This window comes from Leopardus geoffroyi, chromosome C1 (genome assembly GCF_018350155.1).
Source record: "Leopardus geoffroyi isolate Oge1 chromosome C1, O.geoffroyi_Oge1_pat1.0, whole genome shotgun sequence".
Lineage (NCBI taxonomy): Eukaryota > Metazoa > Chordata > Mammalia > Carnivora > Felidae > Leopardus > Leopardus geoffroyi.
Genome location: NC_059328.1, coordinates 79,863,990 through 79,885,694, shown reverse-complemented (window position 1 = coordinate 79,885,694; position 21,705 = coordinate 79,863,990). Strand labels below are relative to the sequence as shown.

Sequence of the window (21,705 nt, the reverse complement as noted above, 5' to 3'; positions counted from 1 at the left end):
TAAGACACTATTACAATGGGCTGTAGGATGCTACTTTTTAATGTAAGAAAGTAGGAAAACCAAGAAAGCAGACATATGTCTGCTTAGCTTTACAAATACAAATACAGGAATGATAGGCCTAAAACACAATGAATTTGGTAACTAACAATAGGGAAATGGGGTAAAATGGAAATGGGAGGGAATAACACTTCTCTCAGGATATATTTTTGTATGGTTTTGACTCTTGGAAGCATGTTAGTGTTCTATGTATTAATAAAATAAAACTAAATTAATAAAAATGGGAAGGGGGTAAAAATAAAAACAAAAAGAAAATTCTGACTCTGAAAGCAAATAGAAACAAATTAATCCAATTTTATTTGAAGTAAGTATCATAACCATACAGAAGGGGAGGAAAAGAACTACAAATAACTGAGGGCACAGTATCTGACTATATTTCCTCAGCCTTGGGCAGGCAGAGCAGAGGGAAAGAACTATAGACAAATTCCAAGCTCTTTTTAGTTAATTTGTTTTTTTATGGTGTCATGAGCAAAGCAATTCTGAAACATTTTTAGATGTGTTACTGGATTAAGTAAATGAATAAATGTGTTAATGTTGTTTGAAGCCAGAGTTCTCACTGTGTAAGAAAAGACCTACAAATATGGAAAGGGGGAAAGCAAGAAAGAACCCTGTGGGGTTGGACTGGAATTAAAATATCTCTGTCAACTCCTGAAATATTGATATGCATGTGTTTGTGCATGCATGCATATGGGCTTGTGTATATTGCACATATGCATATAAATGTGTATACATACACATGTGCATGTTTGTGTATGTATGTATCTGTCCTCTGAAAGGGCCAAGAAGCAGAAATACTCTAGTAGCAGTGAGTACACTTAAAGCCCAAATTTTGGTGTCTAATCTCATTCCCCAATAACAGGAACCATAACTCCTCAGACAAATGACAAATTCCAGGGCTGGGAAAATGTAGGTATAAAATGAGCTTGGAACATCTTATTATACCAGAAAGTAAAGTGCTTAAAAAAAAAAAAAAAAGAATCATGTCATAGCCACATAGGAACCATCTCAAAGGGGCTCCCAATAGCCAAATATGGTACAATTTGAGCGTCAAAATAATTAAATACCATGACAAAGTATAAAACATTGGGAGAACCATGGGAATTCATAACTCCATACTGTTAAATAGATAAATAAGAGAAAAGGGGATGGTTTCTGCCTACACTCAAATGCTTAGAGCCAACTGGTTAGTGTGGAAGAAATTCTAGAGTTGGAAAAATCATTTTGCAGTGATCATAATAAAGATTGAACTGTACAAGAATCATCAATGGCTGCTAAATCTAGGGGAAATTTTTTTGAGAAGGAAGATATTTGTATATCTTAAAAGTATCTCCACAGATTGTTTATTGGTTGTGAGGGGGAAGCATAATAATTTTACAATGGAGAAATTACACAACACCTTAATTGGGTGTTCAAAATCAACATCCCCTGTGAGGGGCACCTGGACATTTCTACCCCTAGAGGTGATACTCTGGGAAGGACACAGCTTCACCTCCATAATATTCTGATTGGGAATGTGTAACCTGAATATTATCATGAGAAAATACCAGACAAACTCTAAAGGAACATTCTATTAAAAAAAAAAATACAGGGGCTGTACCCTTCAAAAGTATCAAAGTCTAAAAGACAAAGGCTATGGAAATGTTCTGACCACAAGAGCTAAGTAGACAGAGTGACTGAGTAATGGACACTAGATTGTATCCTATACTGAAAAGAGAATAATGCCATGAAGGACATTATTGGGCCAGCTGACAGAACCAGACTATGACGGGTAGATCAGATGAAAATATCATAACAATGTTAAATTTACTGACATTGATAACTAACTATACTGAGGTTATGTAAGAGTATTCCTCTTCTTAGGAAGTAGACACTGAAGTATTTAGGAGTAAAGGGCCACGATATGTAACTACCTTAAATGGCTCTGAAAAAATCGTGTGTGCATGTGTGTGTGCGTGTGTGTGTGTGTGTGTGTGTGTATAAGAGAGGGAAAGAGGAAAGAAAAGAGAGTAAAGTGTTTATGAGTGTTTTGTATTATTCTTATTTTTAAACATTTCTATAAGTTGGAAACTATTCCAAATAAGTTAAAAGTGAAGCTTACATTCTAGTGGGACAGATAATAAATAGATAAGTAAATAAAATACACAGTACATTTGAAAGTGAAAAGCCGGTAAGGGAAAAATAAAGTAGGAAAGAATTGTTGGGGGGAGGAATTGCACTTTTAAGTAGGGTGGCCCAGGGCAAGCATTACAGAGGAAGTGACCTCTTAGTGAAGACCTAAAAGAGGTGACAGAGGGAGTCACGTGGATATCTAGGGGAAGAACATTCCAGGCAGAGTTATAAGCACAGAAGGCAGAAGCATGGTGGCCTTGTCTCCAAAGACTTCTCTAGTTTTCTTCCTGTGCACATTCATACACACACACATGCTCACACTGTTTTCTTAATCATTTTTTCCTGTTGATTTTCCTCAAAGCCCTATTACAACCTTTCGTTTTTCTGTTTATTTTCATTGTGTGTCATCCTCCACCCTGTGAGTACAACAACAATGGCTGTGTTCACCATTATTCTCCAGTGCCTGACTCATAGTAGTTGCTCGATAAGTATATATTAGATGCATGAGACTTCAAGTGTGACCCGGTTGAAGGATGGAAGCAACAGGTCTGAGACCCTAGGAGTCTTCCACTCTAGCCATAGTCTGGGACACTGGGTGAGAAGCATAGTCTTGCTCTTCACAAGGCTGAAGGTCATTTCTCAGGGGGATACACCAAGCCACACTGTGTTGTCAGGCACAGTGTGGAAGGGAGACATCTGGCTCCTGAAGCTCATGAACCACCACATGAGCCAGCAGGTGGCCTTGTTTCAGCCTAGCTGGGTCTATCCTGAAGGTGTGAGATCTGGGAGCCCAAGACTTTGAATTGGTGGAGGTTTGATGTGTTTGATTGTATATCTTTTCCAAATGGGATCTCTTTCTCTTCCCTAGGTGACAAACTGGAGTATTAAGAGCCTGGGCCTGTCTCTTTATGCAGACCGCCTGGTTGGCACCTATAGTGGAGGCAATAAGCGGAAACTCTCCACTGCCATTGCACTGATAGGCTGCCCGCCTCTGGTGCTGCTGGTAAGGACCACCAGGACCTGCAGGGACAGATGAGCCCAAGGGCTTAAAATAAGTGCTGCATCTCTGTGTTTGGGGCAGTAGACTTAGAAACTGCTACGGTCTCTTTTCATCCAGACGGTTTCCTATACTGCTTGTTTTGAACAAATCAACCCAGTGTTTGATTCACAACTCTTGGGGGAAACTGGAGTCACAACATATTCTTACTGTGAGTCCCTGGGAACTCTCTTGTGGGCCCACAGGCTTACAGCAGGGAAGTTCAGTCCCTCCGGTCAGGAATTACTACTGAGGAGGTCTGTTTGGGATACAAAGTGGGCAGGAGCATTGGCCTAGATCAAAGGGTCATGTGATTCTCACTGGATCTGTACCAGACTGAAGGCCCTTGTGCCCATGTGGTCTGGGGTTTATGAGGGCAGGAGTCTCAGGACTGGGAGGTGACTCATAAAAGTCACCTGGGCTATCTCTCTGCCTCCTTGTAAATGTATGTGTAGGGTTGTTGCTTTTTTTTTTATTTTTAATATCATTCTCCCATTGCCTTAATCAACTTTAACCCATTCATGGGCTGAAATGGGCCAATGGGTATCATAATTTCTCTTTAATCTCCTGGTTCATCTTCTGTCTTCTATATCCAAAGCCTAGATTCCCCAAGTCTTGCCCACTGGGGAGGCACTTTGCCCATTGTGTGCCAGAGAGCAGAGAGCACAGCTGCTCAGAGAGAGTCAACCAAGCAGGGTGCAATAACCAGGAGAGGCTGGCTCCAAGCCTAGCTCACTGCCCTCTCTGTCTCCCCACAGGATGAGCCCACCACGGGCATGGATCCCCAGGCACGCCGCATGTTGTGGAACATCATCGTGAGCATCATCAGAGAAGGGAGAGCTGTGGTCCTCACATCCCACAGGCAAGAGATTCCCAGGGGCTGGGACGGAGCAGTTAGGCAGACAGGAGTCCTCCCTACTTCTTACTTCCTCTCTCCTGCCCCACAGCATGGAAGAATGTGAGGCTCTGTGTACCCGGCTGGCCATCATGGTAAAAGGCACCTTTCAGTGTCTGGGCACCATTCAGCACCTCAAGTACAAGTAAGGATATGCTAGCGGATTGCCTTTGTTGCCTTTCTTGGGAGTAGAGGGGAGTCAGCCAGGCCCTGTGCTCTCTGCTGACACTTGGGAGGGTCCTGCTGCCTTTATCCCACAGTCAGAGGTATGGTATGGTCCTTGTTCCACAGCAACAGAGAAAGCTGCTGTGCTGAAAGAAACTTGTCTGTGTTGGGCTAATTGCCTGTGGTTGAGGGTTCCCTGAGTCTCCAGATGGGGATCTGATTGGGGCATACAGAGCCTGGCTGAGATGAGGGAGGGTCACTACCACTGCCTCATTATCCCACCACTTATCCCCACGGATCCAGCACTCATGATCAATTGAATAAGAGTCCATGACCAACGTAGGGATGGTTAGGGGACCAAATGGCCTGGGAATCAGTTTTCCTTTCTGACACGTGTATGCTTTGGGGTTTGAGAAGTAACAATGTAGCATATGACAAACTAACAATGCCAATAATCTTCAGTAGGATTACCCTGTCCCTACAAATTGTAAACTACTAGATATAATGCATTATGAATAATAGTTTGTGTGCCAAAGCCAACAATCAGTTAAAATAAGATTATGATAATAATGCCATGCTTCCTTGCATTCTGATATGCTTTAAAAACTAGGAAGGGTAGATTTATAGTTACCACTCATTTATTTAACAAACACTTTGTAAGAGCCCAGAATATAAAAGTCAGTGTGCTAGTTGGTAAAGGAACAGTACATAACCCACCTTATCTAGGCCAAGATGCTTAGTTTTGTTGTACCCCTGGGACTGTTGCACAGGACACATCATCCTTCATATGCATCAGGGCAGATAAGCCATTGACAGCAAGGTCTAGTAGATTCGCTGCTTTTGGGTGTTTGGCCCCTTGAGCAATGACAGCTAGGTCACTGCACAAATATCTAGGGGGACATCAGCATATGAGGCCACCAGACCCGTGTCATAGCTTCCTGGGCCCAAATGCAGGAGACACGATGGATTCCCTACCCCTTTCCCTCTCACTCCTCACTGTCCTCATGGGAGAACAGGTGAGAGGGGAATGTTTCCAATGTGGAGAGACCGTCAGTTTTCTGGAGCTGAATGGAAAGGTATTTTATTGTAGAGGGGAACAACCCTTGGTCATGGAGGGAGCATTGAAATAAATTAGAACTGACACAGTATACCCTGACATGAGCATGTAGGGAAGCCAGCTAGCCGCACTCCCTGGTGGACCAGTCTTTTTTCATATGTGGGTGACCAGTTCACCTGGTGAGGGGAAGAGAGAAGCACTGATAGTTCTGACCCTAGCAGCTTCATTTTTTCTGGAAGCTTCCACAGGGAAGTGCTGCCTTCCTAAGTCTCTGTTCCCTCCTGGAGATCCCTTAGAAGGACCAGGCAGCATTTCTATCACTGAGTACACACTAGCCCCATATTCCTTCATGTGTAGGTTGTGATCTCCCCAAGGGGCTCAAACCACTTTGACTTCAGCAGGGATGTGGGAGGGAAGGGAGCAAGGAACATCTGTGTCACAGGTCTGGTGACTTACTTCACCACACAGACATTTAGACCTCTAAAAACTAGTATCAATCTATCTCTCCAGGAACTGTCATTGTTTTTTTTTTTTTCCTATTAGTTTTAAACATACACACAAGGTCTGTTGTATGGGCCTTTAATCCCCAGTATTTTTGATGTATCTATTCCTTATTTTGGAATTGTCTTAGACCCAGCCACTAACATGCCTGTGCCATGCCGCCACGTGTATCCCCTAGGTTTGGAGATGGCTACATTGTCACAATGAAAATCAAATCCCCCAAGGAAGACTTGCTTCCGGACCTGAATCCAGTGGAGCAGTTCTTCCAGGGGAATTTCCCGGGCAGCGTGCAGAGGGAGAGACACTACAACATGCTCCAGTTCCAGGTCTCCTCCTCCTCCCTGGCCCGGATCTTCCGGTTGCTCATCTCCCACAAGGACAGCCTGCTCATCGAGGAGTACTCAGTCACGCAGACCACACTGGACCAGGCAAGTTGCCTGAGGGGTACCATGTACAGAACTGATGCACAGGCTGGGCTGGAAGCCACATGATAGGGAGCACGGCATGCCTGATTTTTAACACTATGGTTCCTCTGTCCATTAGAGTAAAGCTTGGTAGATCAGAAATTGTTTTCTAACAATATGTTAGAAATATGTTAGAAATATAAGCAAATTTCACTGACTTTACATCATCCTTCCCCACTCTACTATGACTTTATTTCATCCTTCCTGGCTTGTGGTGGTAGCTTTGTTATCTTTTCAAATCAATTTTCCTGATGCTTAATTTACATACATTCAAATGCACCCATTCAGAGTGTTCAATTCAGTGATTTCTTTTTTTTTTAATTTTTTTTTTTTTCAACGTTTATTTATTTTTGGGACAGAGAGAGACAGAGCATGAACGGGGGAGGGGCAGAGAGAGAGGGAGACACAGAATCGGAAACAGGCTCCAGGCTCTGAGCCATCAGCCCAGAGCCCGACGCGGGGCTCGAACTCACGGACCGCGAGATCGTGACCTGGCTGAAGTCGGACGCTTAACCGACTGCGCCACCCAGGCGCCCCACAATTCAGTGATTTTTGATAAACCTGTGTGCAGTATGTCAGGGTTTTTAATGTGGTCACTTTTTTTTTTTTATTATGGCAAAGTATACATAACAAAATTAACCATTCTTAAATGTACAATTCAGTGGCATTAAGTACAGTCACATTATTGTAAACTGGATCACCACCATCCATCCCCAGAAATCTTTTATCTTCTCAAACTGAGACTCTGTATCCATTAGACAATAATTCCCCATTAACTGCTTCCCCCCCCCCCCGCCCCCCGCCACCAGCCACTGTTAACCACCGTTCTACTTTCCGTTGACTACTCCACCTACCTCGTGTAAGTGGAACCGTACGGTTGTCCTTTGGCCTCTAGTTTATTTCACTTAACATCATGTCCTCCAGTTCATCCATGTTGTAGTACGTGTCAGCCTTCTTTTAAAGGCTGAGTCATGTTCCATTGTATGTACATACCGCGTTTTGTTTATCCATTCATCCATTTGGACGTTTGCGTGGTTTCTGACGGTTTTGTTGTTGCTATTTTTTTAAATAAACATCCTTAAGACTGTTTAATAAAGCAATGGGAATAGGCAAGTCTCCATTTCCCCTTTGAGGAGCTGGCTCCCCAGCACCTTCTTGCCAGTGGATGAAGGCAGGAGAGAGAGTCCTAGCCATAGTGCACAATGAATAAAGAACAGAAGGGAGAAGAGATCAGACTCCTGCTTTTGTTTTTGTTTTTTTGTTTTCAGTTTCTTTAGAGGTTTAGGAGGATAGTTGCTAGCTGAGAATCTGCCCTGAGGCCTTTGAATCCTCCCTCAGGAATTCCTTTGGCTTAGCTCAGAATTCTAAGAAACCAGCCAGATCCTGGGCACTCGTGGCTAGGCTACCTCTCCTGCGGAACATGGCTGCTCTAGCAGGGCTGTATATTAACTGGGAAAAGAGAAAGGAAGTGATGGGTGGCAGATACCATTCTTCTGGAAACATCTACCTACTCTTTCTCTCCTACTCTTGCTTCTAGGTATTTGTGAATTTTGCTAAACAGCACACTGAAATTCATGACCTCCCTTTGCACCCTCGAGCTGCTGGAGCAAGCCGACAAGCCAAGGTACTCCTGTCACTCTCTCCTAGTTCACTGTTTGAGGCACATCCTCAGCTTGGGGACTGGTCCACTGGGCCTGAGGGACCCCAAGGCCCAGATACGCCTCCCACAGAGAACTCCACCCACACCACATCACCACATCCCTGCCACTCCCCACCAGTTCTGAGCTAAGGCCTGTTCAGTCAGTGGTTGTGTAGTTTCCTTTTGTAATCAGGGAGCCATCTGGGTGGTGTGGGAGAGCGTTTTTGAAAAGAATTTTCCCGTATGTTTTTGCTTATAGTGAAAAAACTTGGATTTTGGAAATATGACGCAGGGAAAATAGAGAATATTTAAATGCTTGGGTTGTTGGGATACTTGACATTTATGTTTTTGGTCATATGTTTGAGTTTCAAAGGAAGGAAATTAATTGACACTCCATTTCAATGGTGGACATATTTGGTTAGAGCAAAGATTGTCTGTTTTAGGAAGAGGGCTCTTTGTTCTTTATAAAAATGTCAAGGGGCCCCTGGCTGACTCAGTCAGTGGAGCATGCTACTCTTGACCTTGGGGTTGTGAGTTTGAGCTCTATGTTGGGTGTAGAGATTACTTAAAAAATAATTAATTTAAAAAATGTATCAAGAGTGTGGAGGAAGAAGCAATAGAAGGTGTGTGCTGGCCTGTGATAACCTTTCCAGGAGCCTCTCCTGGCATGGTGATCCATGTAAGGAGCATGTCCACCTCATTCCAGTTGCCAGAAAGAGAGAGAGAGAGCGAAGTACTGCAGGAGGCACCAGGATCCAAGTGCCTTGGCTGAAGCCTGGGAATTTTTTTTTTTTTTTAAGGAGGGTCCATGCCCAACATGGGGCATGAACTCAGGACCCTGAGATTGAGAGTCTTATGCTCTACTAACTGAGCCAGCCAGGCATCCCAAGCCTGGGATTTTAAAAGGACAAATTAATTCAGCCATTCTATCCAAACTTACCTGGAGAATAAAATCAAAGCAGTTTTACAATAAGTAAAGATGTGCAAAACCTTATTTCCTATAAAATTCTCATTCCTCCCACAGGCTTCTTAATTGCAAAAAACACACAAATCTTGCCATGGATTGAAACACTTCTTTTCAAGGCCATGCTTGCAATGAATTTTTCCCTTTGCTCTTGACCAGTAGAGATCTAATAGCTACCTGACAAGGTTAACCTTGCCCCCACCCCATCTCCCTAGAGGACCCAGAAAGGCCTAAATAAAGGCATCTGTCCAGGTAATGATAGTTCTGCTAATATTTTCTGGCCACTCTTCCTCATTTATAAATCTTATACTTGATGTTTACACCTGTAGAAAATTATTCTTTGAAAGCCATTTCCAGTTACAAATATCTTTTATAACTTAAAATACATCACTGGGCAGCAAAAGTATTTCTTAGAACTGGCAATGGTCTCCCCACCACCACCCAGTATACTTTCTCTTAAAGGGCTAAAACCAGGTCATCCCTAGGCCAGGTAGGGGCTGCTGATTGTCTGTGATCTGCAGCATTTAATTCCAAAATTGTCCCTCTTCTTGGATGTGACCATTTTTCTATTTTGTCTGTCACGTTTTAGTATACAAATATTAGAAAACCTACTGTAACACATTTATTAAATTGGCACATTTTTATAATAAATTTGTGACTTAAACCCTAAGTCTGATTTAATGATATATTACCTTTAGAAAGGTTTGCAAAAATCCTCTTGTATAACATTGTATGTAAATAAATGTCATGAAACCAATAGTAACTACATTCTTGTTTACATTGTACTACTTTAAAATAATTTCCCTTAATGTCTCTTACAAACAAGAAAAAGGTCATGTCTCTCAATAAGTTCTAGTAAACATTCACCACTTGCCTCCAAACAAATGTGAGAGCACAGCTTGATGAAATTCAGCAGGCTGGTGGCTTCCCAGCCCCAATTTGTGAGCAAGGACCACACCAACATTTCATTATCTTCAGAGCAGTGTGACTACTTATCAAGGATGTTTTGAGTTCTTAAAGTACTCAGTACTGGAAAATATCTTTTGGGATGAGGTTTATAGAGGGTCACAATCTGTTTTATGGAAACAAGTAAGGGTCAAGGTTTTGATAGAAAACTAGTAGATAGATGATCAGTCAACTATGGTTTGTAATTGAGTGACCATCACATGTGTTTCCAGAATCAGGAACAACTCAGATGAGTTCCTGACCCTTATTCTTTTTTTTTTTTTCTTTTTGGTATGCAATTTTTTTTTAACTGAAATGTAATTGATATACAATATTACTTTCAGGTGTACAACATAAAATGTTGTAAAACTGTAGTGATTTGGCAATTATATTCATTACAAATGCTCGTGATAGTCACCATACAACATTGTTACAATATTATTGACTATATTCCCTATGCCATACTTTTCATCCCCATGACTTATTTATAACTGGAAGTTTGTACGTCTTTATCATCTTTACCTATTTCATCCATGCCCCTCACCCCTCCCTCTGGCAACCGCCAGTTTATTCTCTGTATTTATGAGTGTTTCTGACTTATTTGTTTTGATTTTTAGATTATACATGTAAGTGAAATCACATGGTATCTGTCTTTCTGTCTTATTTCAGTTAGCATCGTACCTCTAGGTCCATCCATGTTGTCATGAATGGCAAGATTTCATTCTTTTATGGCTGAATTATATTGCATTGTGTGTGTGTGTTGTGTGTGTGTGTGTGTGTGTATGTCACATCTTTTTCTTTAGTTTTTTTATTTGAGTATAGTTGACACACAATGTTATGTTTCAGGTATACAACATAATAATTCAACTTCTCTATACCTTATGCTATGCTTACCACAATATACCACATCTTTATCCATTCATCTCTCAGTGGACACTTGGGCTGCTTCCATATCTTGGCTATTGTAAATAATGCTGCAATAAACAGAGGAGTGCATGTATCCCTGTGAGTTAGTGTTTTTGTTTTCTTTGGGTAAATACCCAGAAGTGGAATTACTGGATCATATGGTATTTCTGTTTTCCACGGTGTTTTCCATAGTGGCTGCACCAATTTATATTCCCACCAACAGTGCATGAGGGTTTCCTTTTCTCCACATCCTCACCAACACTTGTTATTGCTTATCTTTTCGATACTAGCCATTTTGACTAGGATAAGGTGACATCTCATTGTGGTTTTGATTTGTATTTCCCTGATGTTGAGTGATGTTGAGCATCTTTTCATATGTCTGATGGCCATTTGTATGTCTTCTTTGGAAAAATGTCTTTTCAGGTCCTCTGCCCATTTTTTAATTGGATTTTTTTTTCTGGTGGTGAGTCTGATCCTTAATCTTACACATTGTTGAAGAGTTTCCATGTATAACTCATATCCTTATCAATTAGTTTCTGAAGTATTGTCAACCTTGACTGGGATCTTTGCCCTACCTCAAAGCATGTTCTTAGCCCTTAATACTAGATTAATCATCTTCTTAAGAGGATGTATGATTTTTAAACCAGAGAATTGATAAACCACATTTTTTCCAGATTTGGGTAGGCCTACATCCAACCCCCTCCTTACTGACACTCCCACCCACCCCCCATAACTGGTATAAGAGTTCAACCTGTACCTTCTAACCAGACACCATGTCTCTGCAGTTAAAAAGATGTCCAATTCTCTAGGAGCTGGACGTAATGCCTGACTTTGATTTGGAGCCTGCTATCCTAACCCCAGCTTCAATTTCTCCCACCTTTCCATGCCCCTGTCAGATTTTCATGCTTCCCAGGAGCCACCTCTGTAGGAACTACACAAAGGGAATTCTGTACCTCATGAATTATCTAAGTTATGATTCTTGGTTTTCAAGACAAGAAGAGCATGGTAACGTTTTTAGGCTAAAAACAAACCAAAAGATACCATGACAGCCTTTGGAAACTGCACAGAGGGTGTAGCTTCCCTCTAAGAGGTAAACATGTGCACACATATGGCATGAGTCTTTGTAATGTCTACACTGTAGAGCCAGAGGGACCTGAGGGGTCATCTGGTCCAACCTTTTTGCAGACAAGGAAACAAGCGTGGCCCATACGTTGGTGATCTGACAGAACCACTGTCCTCAGCGGAGCTTCCTTCAGCAATTGATTGACAGATGTTTAACTTTTAAAATTTAAAAGCCAATGTGCCATCTCTTCAAAAATCCAGGATGACAAGAGTCCATCTGACCTCCTCCACAGGTCTGATCTCCACACCACTCATTCGCTATGGCTGGAAAGAAACCTCGGGCAGCTGGAAATGCGGGAGCCTTTGCCATGTGGTCATCTGACCAGACCAGTTTAGCAACAGAAACAAACACATGCAGGCCAGGCAGCGGACTCCAAAGCGGACTCTTTCAGAGAGAAACCAAGACTGACTTGCTCACCTGGAACACCTGACGGTAAAACCGACCCGGGCAAACAAATGTGAAACCCTTTTCATCCAGCCAGCAGAAGTAGAACCCCAGCCTACCCTCCTAGTGGCACTGACTGGATATCACTCTCGTTTTCAATGGATCTGCTTCTGTGTGTGTGTGTGTGTGTGTGTGTGTGTGTGTGTGTGTGTGTGTGTGTGATTTTTAAGGAGAAAATAAAGTGCAAACGTGCTCATCACAGACTGAATTCACTCGTCTCCCTGGTGTGCGTCATCTGGTATTTAGACCTCCTTTGTGCCTGTGTAGCTTCCTGTCACTGTGTGAGCTTCTGTGAGAGTTGTCCTAGAAGTGCTAGTCACGGCAGGATTCTGCAACGCTGGGGTGGAAGCGAATGGACTGGTCTTGAGGTTCCACGGCAAGTCTGCTTTAGAGGGTTTGAGGAAAACACCCAGCTGGTAATGCATGTAAACATTATCCATCGTCAGCTGGGTATTACCTGAATCTAGGTTTCCTGTCTGCTTGCCCAGCTTATTGAGTGCCTGCCTCATAGGTGTAATTAGGACAGGAGACAAAGAGGCAAGGGCAGGTGAGAGTGGATCCTCGGTTGGATATGAGATCCAGTATGTCTATGTACTTGTTTAAAGATGTCGATGCCTCACTCATACAGTGCTGTGCCATTTCCACAGTGCTGACGTGTGCATCTTCTGCAGGGATGTTAGGGGGTAGTGGTTCACAGGACATCTGATTGCTCACAGAAAAGCTCACGAAGAATCAGAACATAATCGTTTTTAATCCAAACCATTTTAAGAGACTTGTGGATGAGGAGAGCAAATGGTGCCTTGCCAAGGCGGTCTTCCCTATATGGTCCACAGACAGGCTTCCTAGTTCAAGCACTTTCTGAAGCAGGGCTGCTCCACACACATAACACTCAGTGTAATCCAAAGTCCTGGGGTGAGGGAGGAAAGCAGGAGAGAGATGCTGAGATTTAGTAGCTCTTCCCGAGAAGGGCAAGTGGAAGAAAGTGAACATGAGGCGGTGACCTTTTTCCCCTCGGCGAGACTCCTATGCTTCCCCAGAGGCAGAAAGCAGAGGGCTTACACAGCTTTAAATCCTGCACAGTTACTGGCCCACCGCTTTACCCATTATAGATGTTTATCAGGAAACTACAGATTTACAAAACCACTCTGGTAGCCTCATAGCTTAATCTGGTTTTGACTTTTTTTTTAAATCTACCAATGACCCAAACCATAAAACCATTTTAACTAGAATTAAAATAGTTTGGGAAAGCCCAGAGCATGCTGTTGATACTTACCACATGCCCTTGCATTCTGTCTGGTTTTGTCATCTAAGTCAGCAACTACCATATCACAAAGGAGACTAAGGTGTGGGGAGAGGAGCATAATCACTCATTTGTGCTGGGTCGTGATGGTTTGGGGAAGGAGTCCAGGACTGGGAAGAGTCAGATATGGGAGGAAATCCCACCCTGTCTGGGGGAGGGAAGCTCAGTTTAGCTGCCCGTCTCAACTACACCTGAGCTCTCCACTGGAAATGTCTGTCTTTTCTGTCGTTTTCCCTGGCTCCTGACACACAAAAAAACACTCAATAATTACTTGCCAAACTAAACATTATAAAAACCCAGCAAGGAAAGATATGCAGAAAAGAAATACATCCAAGAAAATGATACCTCTGAAAGCTAAAGACAGCAGCAAAGTGCAGGTAGACCGACAGGGATGCCATACTTTTTTTAAAAATACCAATTACAAAACACACGCAGGGGGAAAAAAATCCAGGAGGAAGAGGCATGTTGACGCTTCGTTTGGGTTTAAAGAGTATTCCTGTTGGAAGCGTGGCTCAAATATCCTGAGAACATATTACTCTATTAAAAGGTCTCCCAATCTGATTTAATAAGATTTACAAAGAAGAGGTAGAGAAAATGGAGAGTCAGTTCAGAAAAAAGACCACTCAGGAGATATTCCAGGAATGTGACTTGTTGCCAGATCTTCTCAGGTTCCAGTTCTCTGGGGGAGCTGAAGATTTTGGAATAATGGAGAATCAAAAAAGAATCTTTTACTCTGAGTAAAACAAAACAAAACAAAACTCCTAGAAAACTTTACTTTTGCCTGCTATTATGGCTCTCCTAAAGAGACAGTAAAGGGAAAGTGAGGCAGACAACAAGCTTTGGGCTTGGAAGAAAGATACCCTGTGACACCCTGGGTACTTGCCCCGGGGCCAACAAGGACGCAGTTCTGTAACACCAGTCCTGCAAAGTTTATGGAGAAAGGAAGATTATCCCTAGAAATACGGCAGCATGACCTTGGTGGGACAGCTGTTTCAAGCACCAGAAAGACTTAGACCACTAAGCCCAAGCTATGTGGGGCTTGGTTTCCTCAATGTGATAATTCAGTGCCTCAAGCAGATCCCAAGATTAATCATTTGTGACTCCTGATGTTCACAGGGCAGAATTGCTACCACATATTGTCCAAGGTGGTTGTCAAGTTAAGAAAAGCTTAGGTGCTAGAAGTTTCAGATTCATAGAACAGCCTTGTAGAACTACAAAATACCTCAGTGTTCAAAAACTAAGGCCTTAACGAACTGTTTTGTTTTGCACCATTTTATTGGAAAAGGAAACCATTTCCCAAAAAGATTAAATTACTTGGCTGGCCATGCAGCCTTCCCTGCGGGTCCCACTCTGGTCTTCCTCCAGTTATTTCACGCCCGTGTCCAAGGAGGCATCAGGCCCAAAACTCTGGAATTCCCTTCCCAAATGTTCTAAAGTCTGCTTGTAGGGCCTGCGTGGGCCTCTTTCCTGGATTAAAGGTGGTCTTCAATCATGCAGACTCACGTCTACACGTGGCACGTGAGGCCCCTTGGGAAAGCAGGAGAGGGAGGTGAGCCATGGGGCAGCTGGCTCTGCATCAACGTAGTCCAACATGGAGCTCCGTGGAAACCAAGAAGTAAGAATTTGAACTTCTATCATCATGAAGGTCATTATGGAGCAGTTTGCTAGCTTAATTTATACTCTTTTTTTTTCAATATGTGAAATTTATTGTCAAATTGGTTTCCATACAGCACCCAGTGCTTATCCCAAAAGGTGCCCTCCTCAATACCCATCACCCGCCCTCCCCTCCCTCCCACCCCCCCCCCCCCATCAACCCTCAGTTTGTTCTCAGTTTTTAAGAGTCTCTTATGCTTTGGCTTTCTCCCACTCTAACCTCTTTTTTTTTTTTTATTCCCCTCCCCCATGGGTTTCTGTTAAGTTTCTCAGGATCCACATAAGAGTGAAAAGATACGGTATCTGTCTTTCTCTGTATGGTTTACTTCACTTAGCATCACACTCTCCAGTTCCGTCCACGTTGCTACAAAGGGCCATATTTCATTCTTTCTCATTGCCACGTAGTACTCCATTGTGTATATAAACCACAATTTCTTTATCCATTCATCAGTTGATGGACATTTAGGCTCTTTCCATAATTTGGCTATTGTTGAGAGTGCTGCTATAAACATCGGGGTACAAGTACCCCTATGCCTCAGTACTCCTGTATCCCTTGGGTAAATTCCTAGCAGTGCTATTGCTGGGTCATAACTTAATTTATATTCTTGAAGAATTGAGACATATATTACATGAGAACTCCCAAAAGATGCTCTCCTCAGAGCCTTTCCCAAAGCTCACCATGATACACTCAGCTTTCTGGGCAGGTGCCTGATATTAAGGTTCAGATGTATATGTCTTGTGGGACTTGGCCTAAACTAGTCATCCTCTTGATCTTGTACATTCGTAACTTTAATAAGGAACCACAGCTTACTATTACCAAATCCCATAGTCTTCGGTCATGGTGAGTTTCAGGAAGCACATTTCATCTACAAAGCACAGCACGGGTAGCACCTGGTCAGACAGCATTCTGGCACGCGGTGTGGCAGTGCTGCTAGTTTCGTTTTCCACCATAGCTTGGCAATCTCTTTGGTCTTGAACGATACTGACTGCTGCCAGAGAAGCAAAGGAGTAAGAGAGAAGAGGAAAGAAACTGAAGGCAGAAGAAGAGGAACAGAAAAAATTCCAGTGTTCCATTTTTCTGGTTATTAAGCAGAAAAGAAGACATAGCCTCTGTCTTCATGGTGTTAACATCCTCACACAGGGGTCAGCCCACTTTCCGAAAAATATCAAACATTTTCAGCTTTGCAGGTCAGACAGTCTCCAGTTGAAACACTCAATTTGGCCACTGTAGCACGGAAGCAGCTGTGGACAGTATTTAATGGAATGGGTGAGGCTGGATTTGGCTCACAGGCCATACTGTGCCCACCCTGTTCCAGTGAGTAAGCAGAGTTAAGTATTAGAGGGACAGCAAAAGCAGCTCCGGGTGCCTTTTAGGGACTCCCAAACCACTTGTTGCCTTTCCCGTTATACAGTGGGGACTTTCACTCCAAATGAGCAAGGATAATTCTTAGGATGGAGAATGAGGATGATTTTCAAGCTCAGAAGCTATCGTTTTAGATCTCCAATCTTGATTCATGGCTCCAAAACAGAAGATGATCCTTATCAATAACAACCGACAGCAACCAGCCTACAGAAGGTGTCACCGAGCTTGGCTTTTTGCCTGCTTCACATCCACCAGGTCTCATGCAACAGGATATCTTATGGGTGTAAGCGTCAATTCTTGGCCTAAAGCAGCGTCTAAGGGCCCAGCTCCAAATATCCATGTTCCTTCCCTCAGCTAACCAAGAAGCTCTATAGAAACAAAGTAGCACAGTCAGTAGATTGATTAATGTTTAAATATGGGCTCTTGGGCAAAAATGTCAGGGAAGAACTAGGAAGTCTGCATTTATTTTTAGTCCTCTATTTGGACAGAGTTTCCCTTTTTTGGAGTAACCAGTGGTATTTACCACTATAAAGACATAAGCCTTGAAATTTACAGAATGCTAAGCCATTATAAGCAACTTTGTACGTTTTTAAAATTTTTAATTATCATCCGTCTCTGAGATTCTGAACTCTTCTCCCCCTAAGGCTCAACATCTCAGAGTCACCCTCCTCCTTGATCTCCTCCTCCTCCTTCCAGCTTCCAGCATCACTAGGTCATTCTCAGCTGTCCCTCTTATTTTGCTTTTATCATTTCCCTTTCTCCACTACCTTTACTGCTTTTTGCCTGGGTGATGTTCCAGCTTCTAACTGGGCTGATCTGTCTTTTCTCCCATCCATCGATACCATACTCTGCTTCCCAAAATTAAGCTCTTGAATTCTGTTCGGTAATCATTACTAAGCAGCTGTTTTGAAATAGGCACTGTGCTAATTACGATGAAACAAGAATAAAGCTCTAACATCACTCTGGTTGGGAAGCTGTCCCAGAAACAGATCAGGTCAATGCAGTAGGAAGAGAGTGCTATAGACCAAATGTTTATGTCCCCTCAAAATTCATATGGTGAAATCTAACCCCCAATGTGCTGGTACTTGGAGGTGGTGGGGCCTTTAGGGGGTCCTTAGGTCATGAAGGTAGAACCCTTGTGAATGGGATTAGTCCCATCCTAGAGAGCTCCCCAGCCATTCTGTCATACACAGTTACAGGGAAAAAACAGCCATCTGTGAATCAGGAAGTGGATCTTCATCAGATGCCCAATCTTCCAGCATCTTGATCTTAGACTTCTAGCCTCCAAAACTGTGAGAAAGAAATTTCTGCTGTTAATAAGCTACCCAGGCTACAGTATTCTATTGTAGCAGTCTGAACAGACTGAGATAGAAGGAAGAGGAAAAGAGAAGGAGAGAGAGAGAGAGAATATAAATGAATGACCTATAGGAGCCCAGAGGAAGCCCACTCAATCCTGACAAGCAGGAAGTAGGAGGGAATAGAGAAGTCTTCCCAAAAAGATCATGCACCTACTCAAGTTTCCAGTGATTCTCATAAATCTCAGAATAAGGTACAAAACCCTCAACTTGGCATTAATAGCCTTTCATTTGTCCCCAATTTACCCTTCCAGTTTTAATCCTTGTCAGTCCCCATTATATATGTATATATATACATATATATACCAAACCAAACCCCTAAAAAGGCCTTCATTTTCTTATCTCCCTGTTTTTAATCATTCTCCTCCCCCCTAGTATCCAGATATAAAGAACTATTAAGATTCAAAAAGATAAGACAAACAGCCCTAGAGAACAATGAGCAAGGAATATACATAGGCACTTCACAGAAGAGGAAACTCATATTGTCACTAAACAGATGAAAAGATGCTCAGTCTCACTAGTAATCAAGGAAATGGAAATCCAAATAATAGGATACTACTTAACATCTATCAAGTTGGCAAAAATTAGAAAGTCAAATAATACTGTCTTAAGTCAGCTTGGGCTGCTATAAGTACCATAGACTGGGTGGCTTATGACCAACAGAGATGTACCTGTCATAGTTCTAGAGGCTGGAAGTCAGGGCACCAACATGGTCAGGCTCTGGTGAGAGCCCTTTTCTGGGTTGCACATTGCTGATTTTTGTTGTATCCTCACATGCAGAAGGAGAGCAATCTAGCTTTCTAGCCTCTTATAAAGGCACTCAGCCCATGGATAAGGGCTCTACCCTCATGACCTAATTACTTCCCAAAGACCCCCACCTCCTAATACCATCACATTGGAGACTAGATTTCAATACATGAATTTCAGGGGCCACAAACATTCAGTCCATAAAAGCTATCAAACCTGGGGCAAAGTCACAGGGTTGTGGGAACTCTCACTACTGGTGGGAGCATATGATGGTTGTCCCCAAGGCCACCCCTACGTTCAGAGAATGGCTAGGAGGACTTGCATATAGTTGTAGTCATGGCTAAGATTTATTACAATGCAATATAGTGTCTGTCTTCTTCTTCCACAATAACAGAGTAATGGCTCGGTGTGTGGTTGCCCAGGTAGGGACCGCGTTCCTTACACTTGTAGCAAGGGGTAGTGTTGTCACTGAGTTCACTCTGGCAGAATGAAGTGGAAGTGATAATGTGCATCATTGGAACCGGAGTGCACTTCCCTGCTCTCTTCTCCAATCTAATATCTGGACTTGGTTTTGTGGTAACCCAGCTTCAACCATGGAAATGACCTCAAGGACTTGGGATGGCAGAGCTACAAGATAGAAGGACTATGGGTTCCTGAGTAGGGAGGGAGGGTGGGGAGCAGGGGATGGGAGGGGGCAGAGCTGCCCAACAATGCAGCACACACCTCCTAGACTATGAGGTGGCCCAAAATCGTTTGCATCTTGCTTACAGCAGCCTAGATTGGTTGACTTAAGTGATGTGATAGAAATATCATTTTTGACTCACCCAACAACCAAAAACGAGCCATCCTAGACTGAAGCCAAGAAGCCAATGTTGTAACAGGCCCCTAGGCCCTGTGCACTGGCAACAACGGGCCCTGGGTCAGCTAACAAGGAGCTTGCCTTGAAGGGAAGTAAACTGGGCTCCCCATCCCACGTGGGGAAGCATACACACTCCCTCCGAAGAAACTCAGGCAGCTGTGTAGGGTGTTAAAGCTTCTCAACAGAGCAAGCCTGGAAACCCCTGCTTAGATGTACAAATGTCCTCAGGAGAACCCAGAACACTTCCTGCAAGTCTGGGGCCGGCTGCCAGCTCAGCAGCCGGCTCCACACTAATCATTGGGAACTCTTTCTCTAGGAAGACGCAGTAAGCAACATCACTGGACCCAAAAACCAGCTGGGCTGGTGTTGGATAGACCAGGGAGAGAGAGTGTTTATCAAGCAGGATTGAATCTCCATAAAATTATCCGGTTCCGAGCAAGGCTACTAGCAGCTCCCAAGCCATGTGAATCCCAATTCCAACTGGCTACTCACCAGATAACACTCAGGGATCAAAGATCAGTTGTTACATAACATAGACATGGCCCACAGCAGGGGTGCACGCGCGCGCGCACACACACACACACACACACACACTTTTATTAGCAACAGACCTTGGCTTTGATAACTACATTCTACCCCATTTGCTCAGGAGTGTGTTTTTATTTTTAATAACTCCAAATAATGAATGCCTATTTTTGATGTTCTATAAAAAAAAAAAAAATAGGCCAGCTATCTGAAGGCGCTAAGGCAGAAGGAAACTAGGGTATCTGACCCTGGACCTTGCAAAAAGGAGTGTGGAATTTGCCAACGGATGTAGCTATGAAGATATTTTCAATAATTAGCATTTTCAACAATTTTCAGCCTGTCTCTGAGAAACAGCCTGGACTCTTCATTAGAGACAATAAAAAGATTTAAGGAACTTGCCCAAGGCCAGAAGGAGACTCCATGTCGGAGCCAGAATTAGGCTCAAGTCTTAATGGCCCCCATCGGTCTTCAGCCAACGCTCACACCTTCCAGTCTTTTAATTAAAAAGAAGAGCAGAGAGAGGCGCCTGGGTGGTTCGGTCAGTTAAGCATTTGGCTTTGGCTCAGGTCATGATCTTGCAGGTTCGTGGGTTTCAACCCCGCATCAGGCTCTGTGCTGACAGCTAAGAGCCTGGAGCATGCTTTGGATTCTGTGTCTCCCTCTCTCTCTGTCCCTCACCTGCTCGCTCTTTCTTTCTCTCTCTCTCAAAAATAAATAAAAATTTTTAAAAAATTTTTAAAGGAAAAAAAAAGCAGAGAAACAGATGGGTATCAAGCAAAGGCCAAAACTGCATGTATATGCTTGCCAGACCCTCTTCTCAGAAAGCATAGTATTTCTATAATTACCAACAAAGAGCTGAAAGGAAGGAAAGAAGAGAGGAAGGGGATAGGTTTTGCAGTTCTTAAAACACTAATGAGACGCAAAGCTAGGGATTGGGCAGGAGGATAGGTGGAGAAGAGATCTGAAACAGTGCCGTAACTGTGTGCAGAGAGACCGGGTAGCTGAGGTCGTGCACAGAACTGAGCAGGGAGCATCAGGCTGGAACAGACTTTGGGGGACACGGGGACAGTATTTCCTCACGACACTCCCCAACAGCATCATTCCATGGGAAATCCGATGAACAAACATTGTTTCATGAGGTTCTGTGATGAGGTGAAAAGAATGGCAGATATCAGGCCAAACTAGAAGAGACAAAAGGATTTAAGAAAGCTAAAGCAGCAGAGGTGGTGAGACACTTGGACTAAACACTCTGGAGCTGTGACATGTCCTGGGGCTCTGGGTACAGACTCCACGAGCGAGGAGAGGCTGGACAAGAGCCTCCTGTCAGGCTGCGGTTGCAAAAGGCAGGCAGAGGTAAAGCCGGCAGTGGAAGTTCCAGAGCCTGCGTCTCGCAGCTTTAGGAGTGTTGAGAATGTTCTAAACGTGAAAACACATAGGCCTCCTATTCCGTGATCTGCCTTCATGTGGGCGACAGATAAAGAAGAGTTATGGTTGGCCAGAGCAGAAAGAGGGATGGTGGCCTCTTCTAAAACCACAAAAGCCATGGTCTGGAGCAGAGTCCAAGAAGGGAGAAGGCTTGCTTCCTCTCTCTGCTTTCA

At 43.3% G+C, this 21,705-nt stretch overlaps 1 protein-coding gene across 3 annotated transcripts in view; it reads left to right on the top strand.

Moving 5' to 3' along the window:
- ABCA4 (ATP binding cassette subfamily A member 4) overlaps positions 1–12,517 on the top strand; it is a 132,124-nt gene extending 119,607 nt beyond the window's left edge. For all 3 annotated transcript variants that reach the window (XM_045478342.1, XM_045478341.1, XM_045478343.1), the window contains 6 exons: positions 3,035–3,169; positions 3,961–4,064; positions 4,150–4,242; positions 5,999–6,248; positions 7,822–7,908; positions 12,094–12,517. In XM_045478342.1, the coding sequence (XP_045334298.1) occupies positions 3,035–3,169; positions 3,961–4,064; positions 4,150–4,242; positions 5,999–6,248; positions 7,822–7,908; positions 12,094–12,099 (675 nt within the window). In that variant the 3' untranslated portion in view covers positions 12,100–12,517. The remainder of the gene's footprint in view (positions 1–3,034; positions 3,170–3,960; positions 4,065–4,149; positions 4,243–5,998; positions 6,249–7,821; positions 7,909–12,093) is intronic.
- The last annotated feature ends 9,188 nt before the right edge of the window (positions 12,518–21,705 follow it).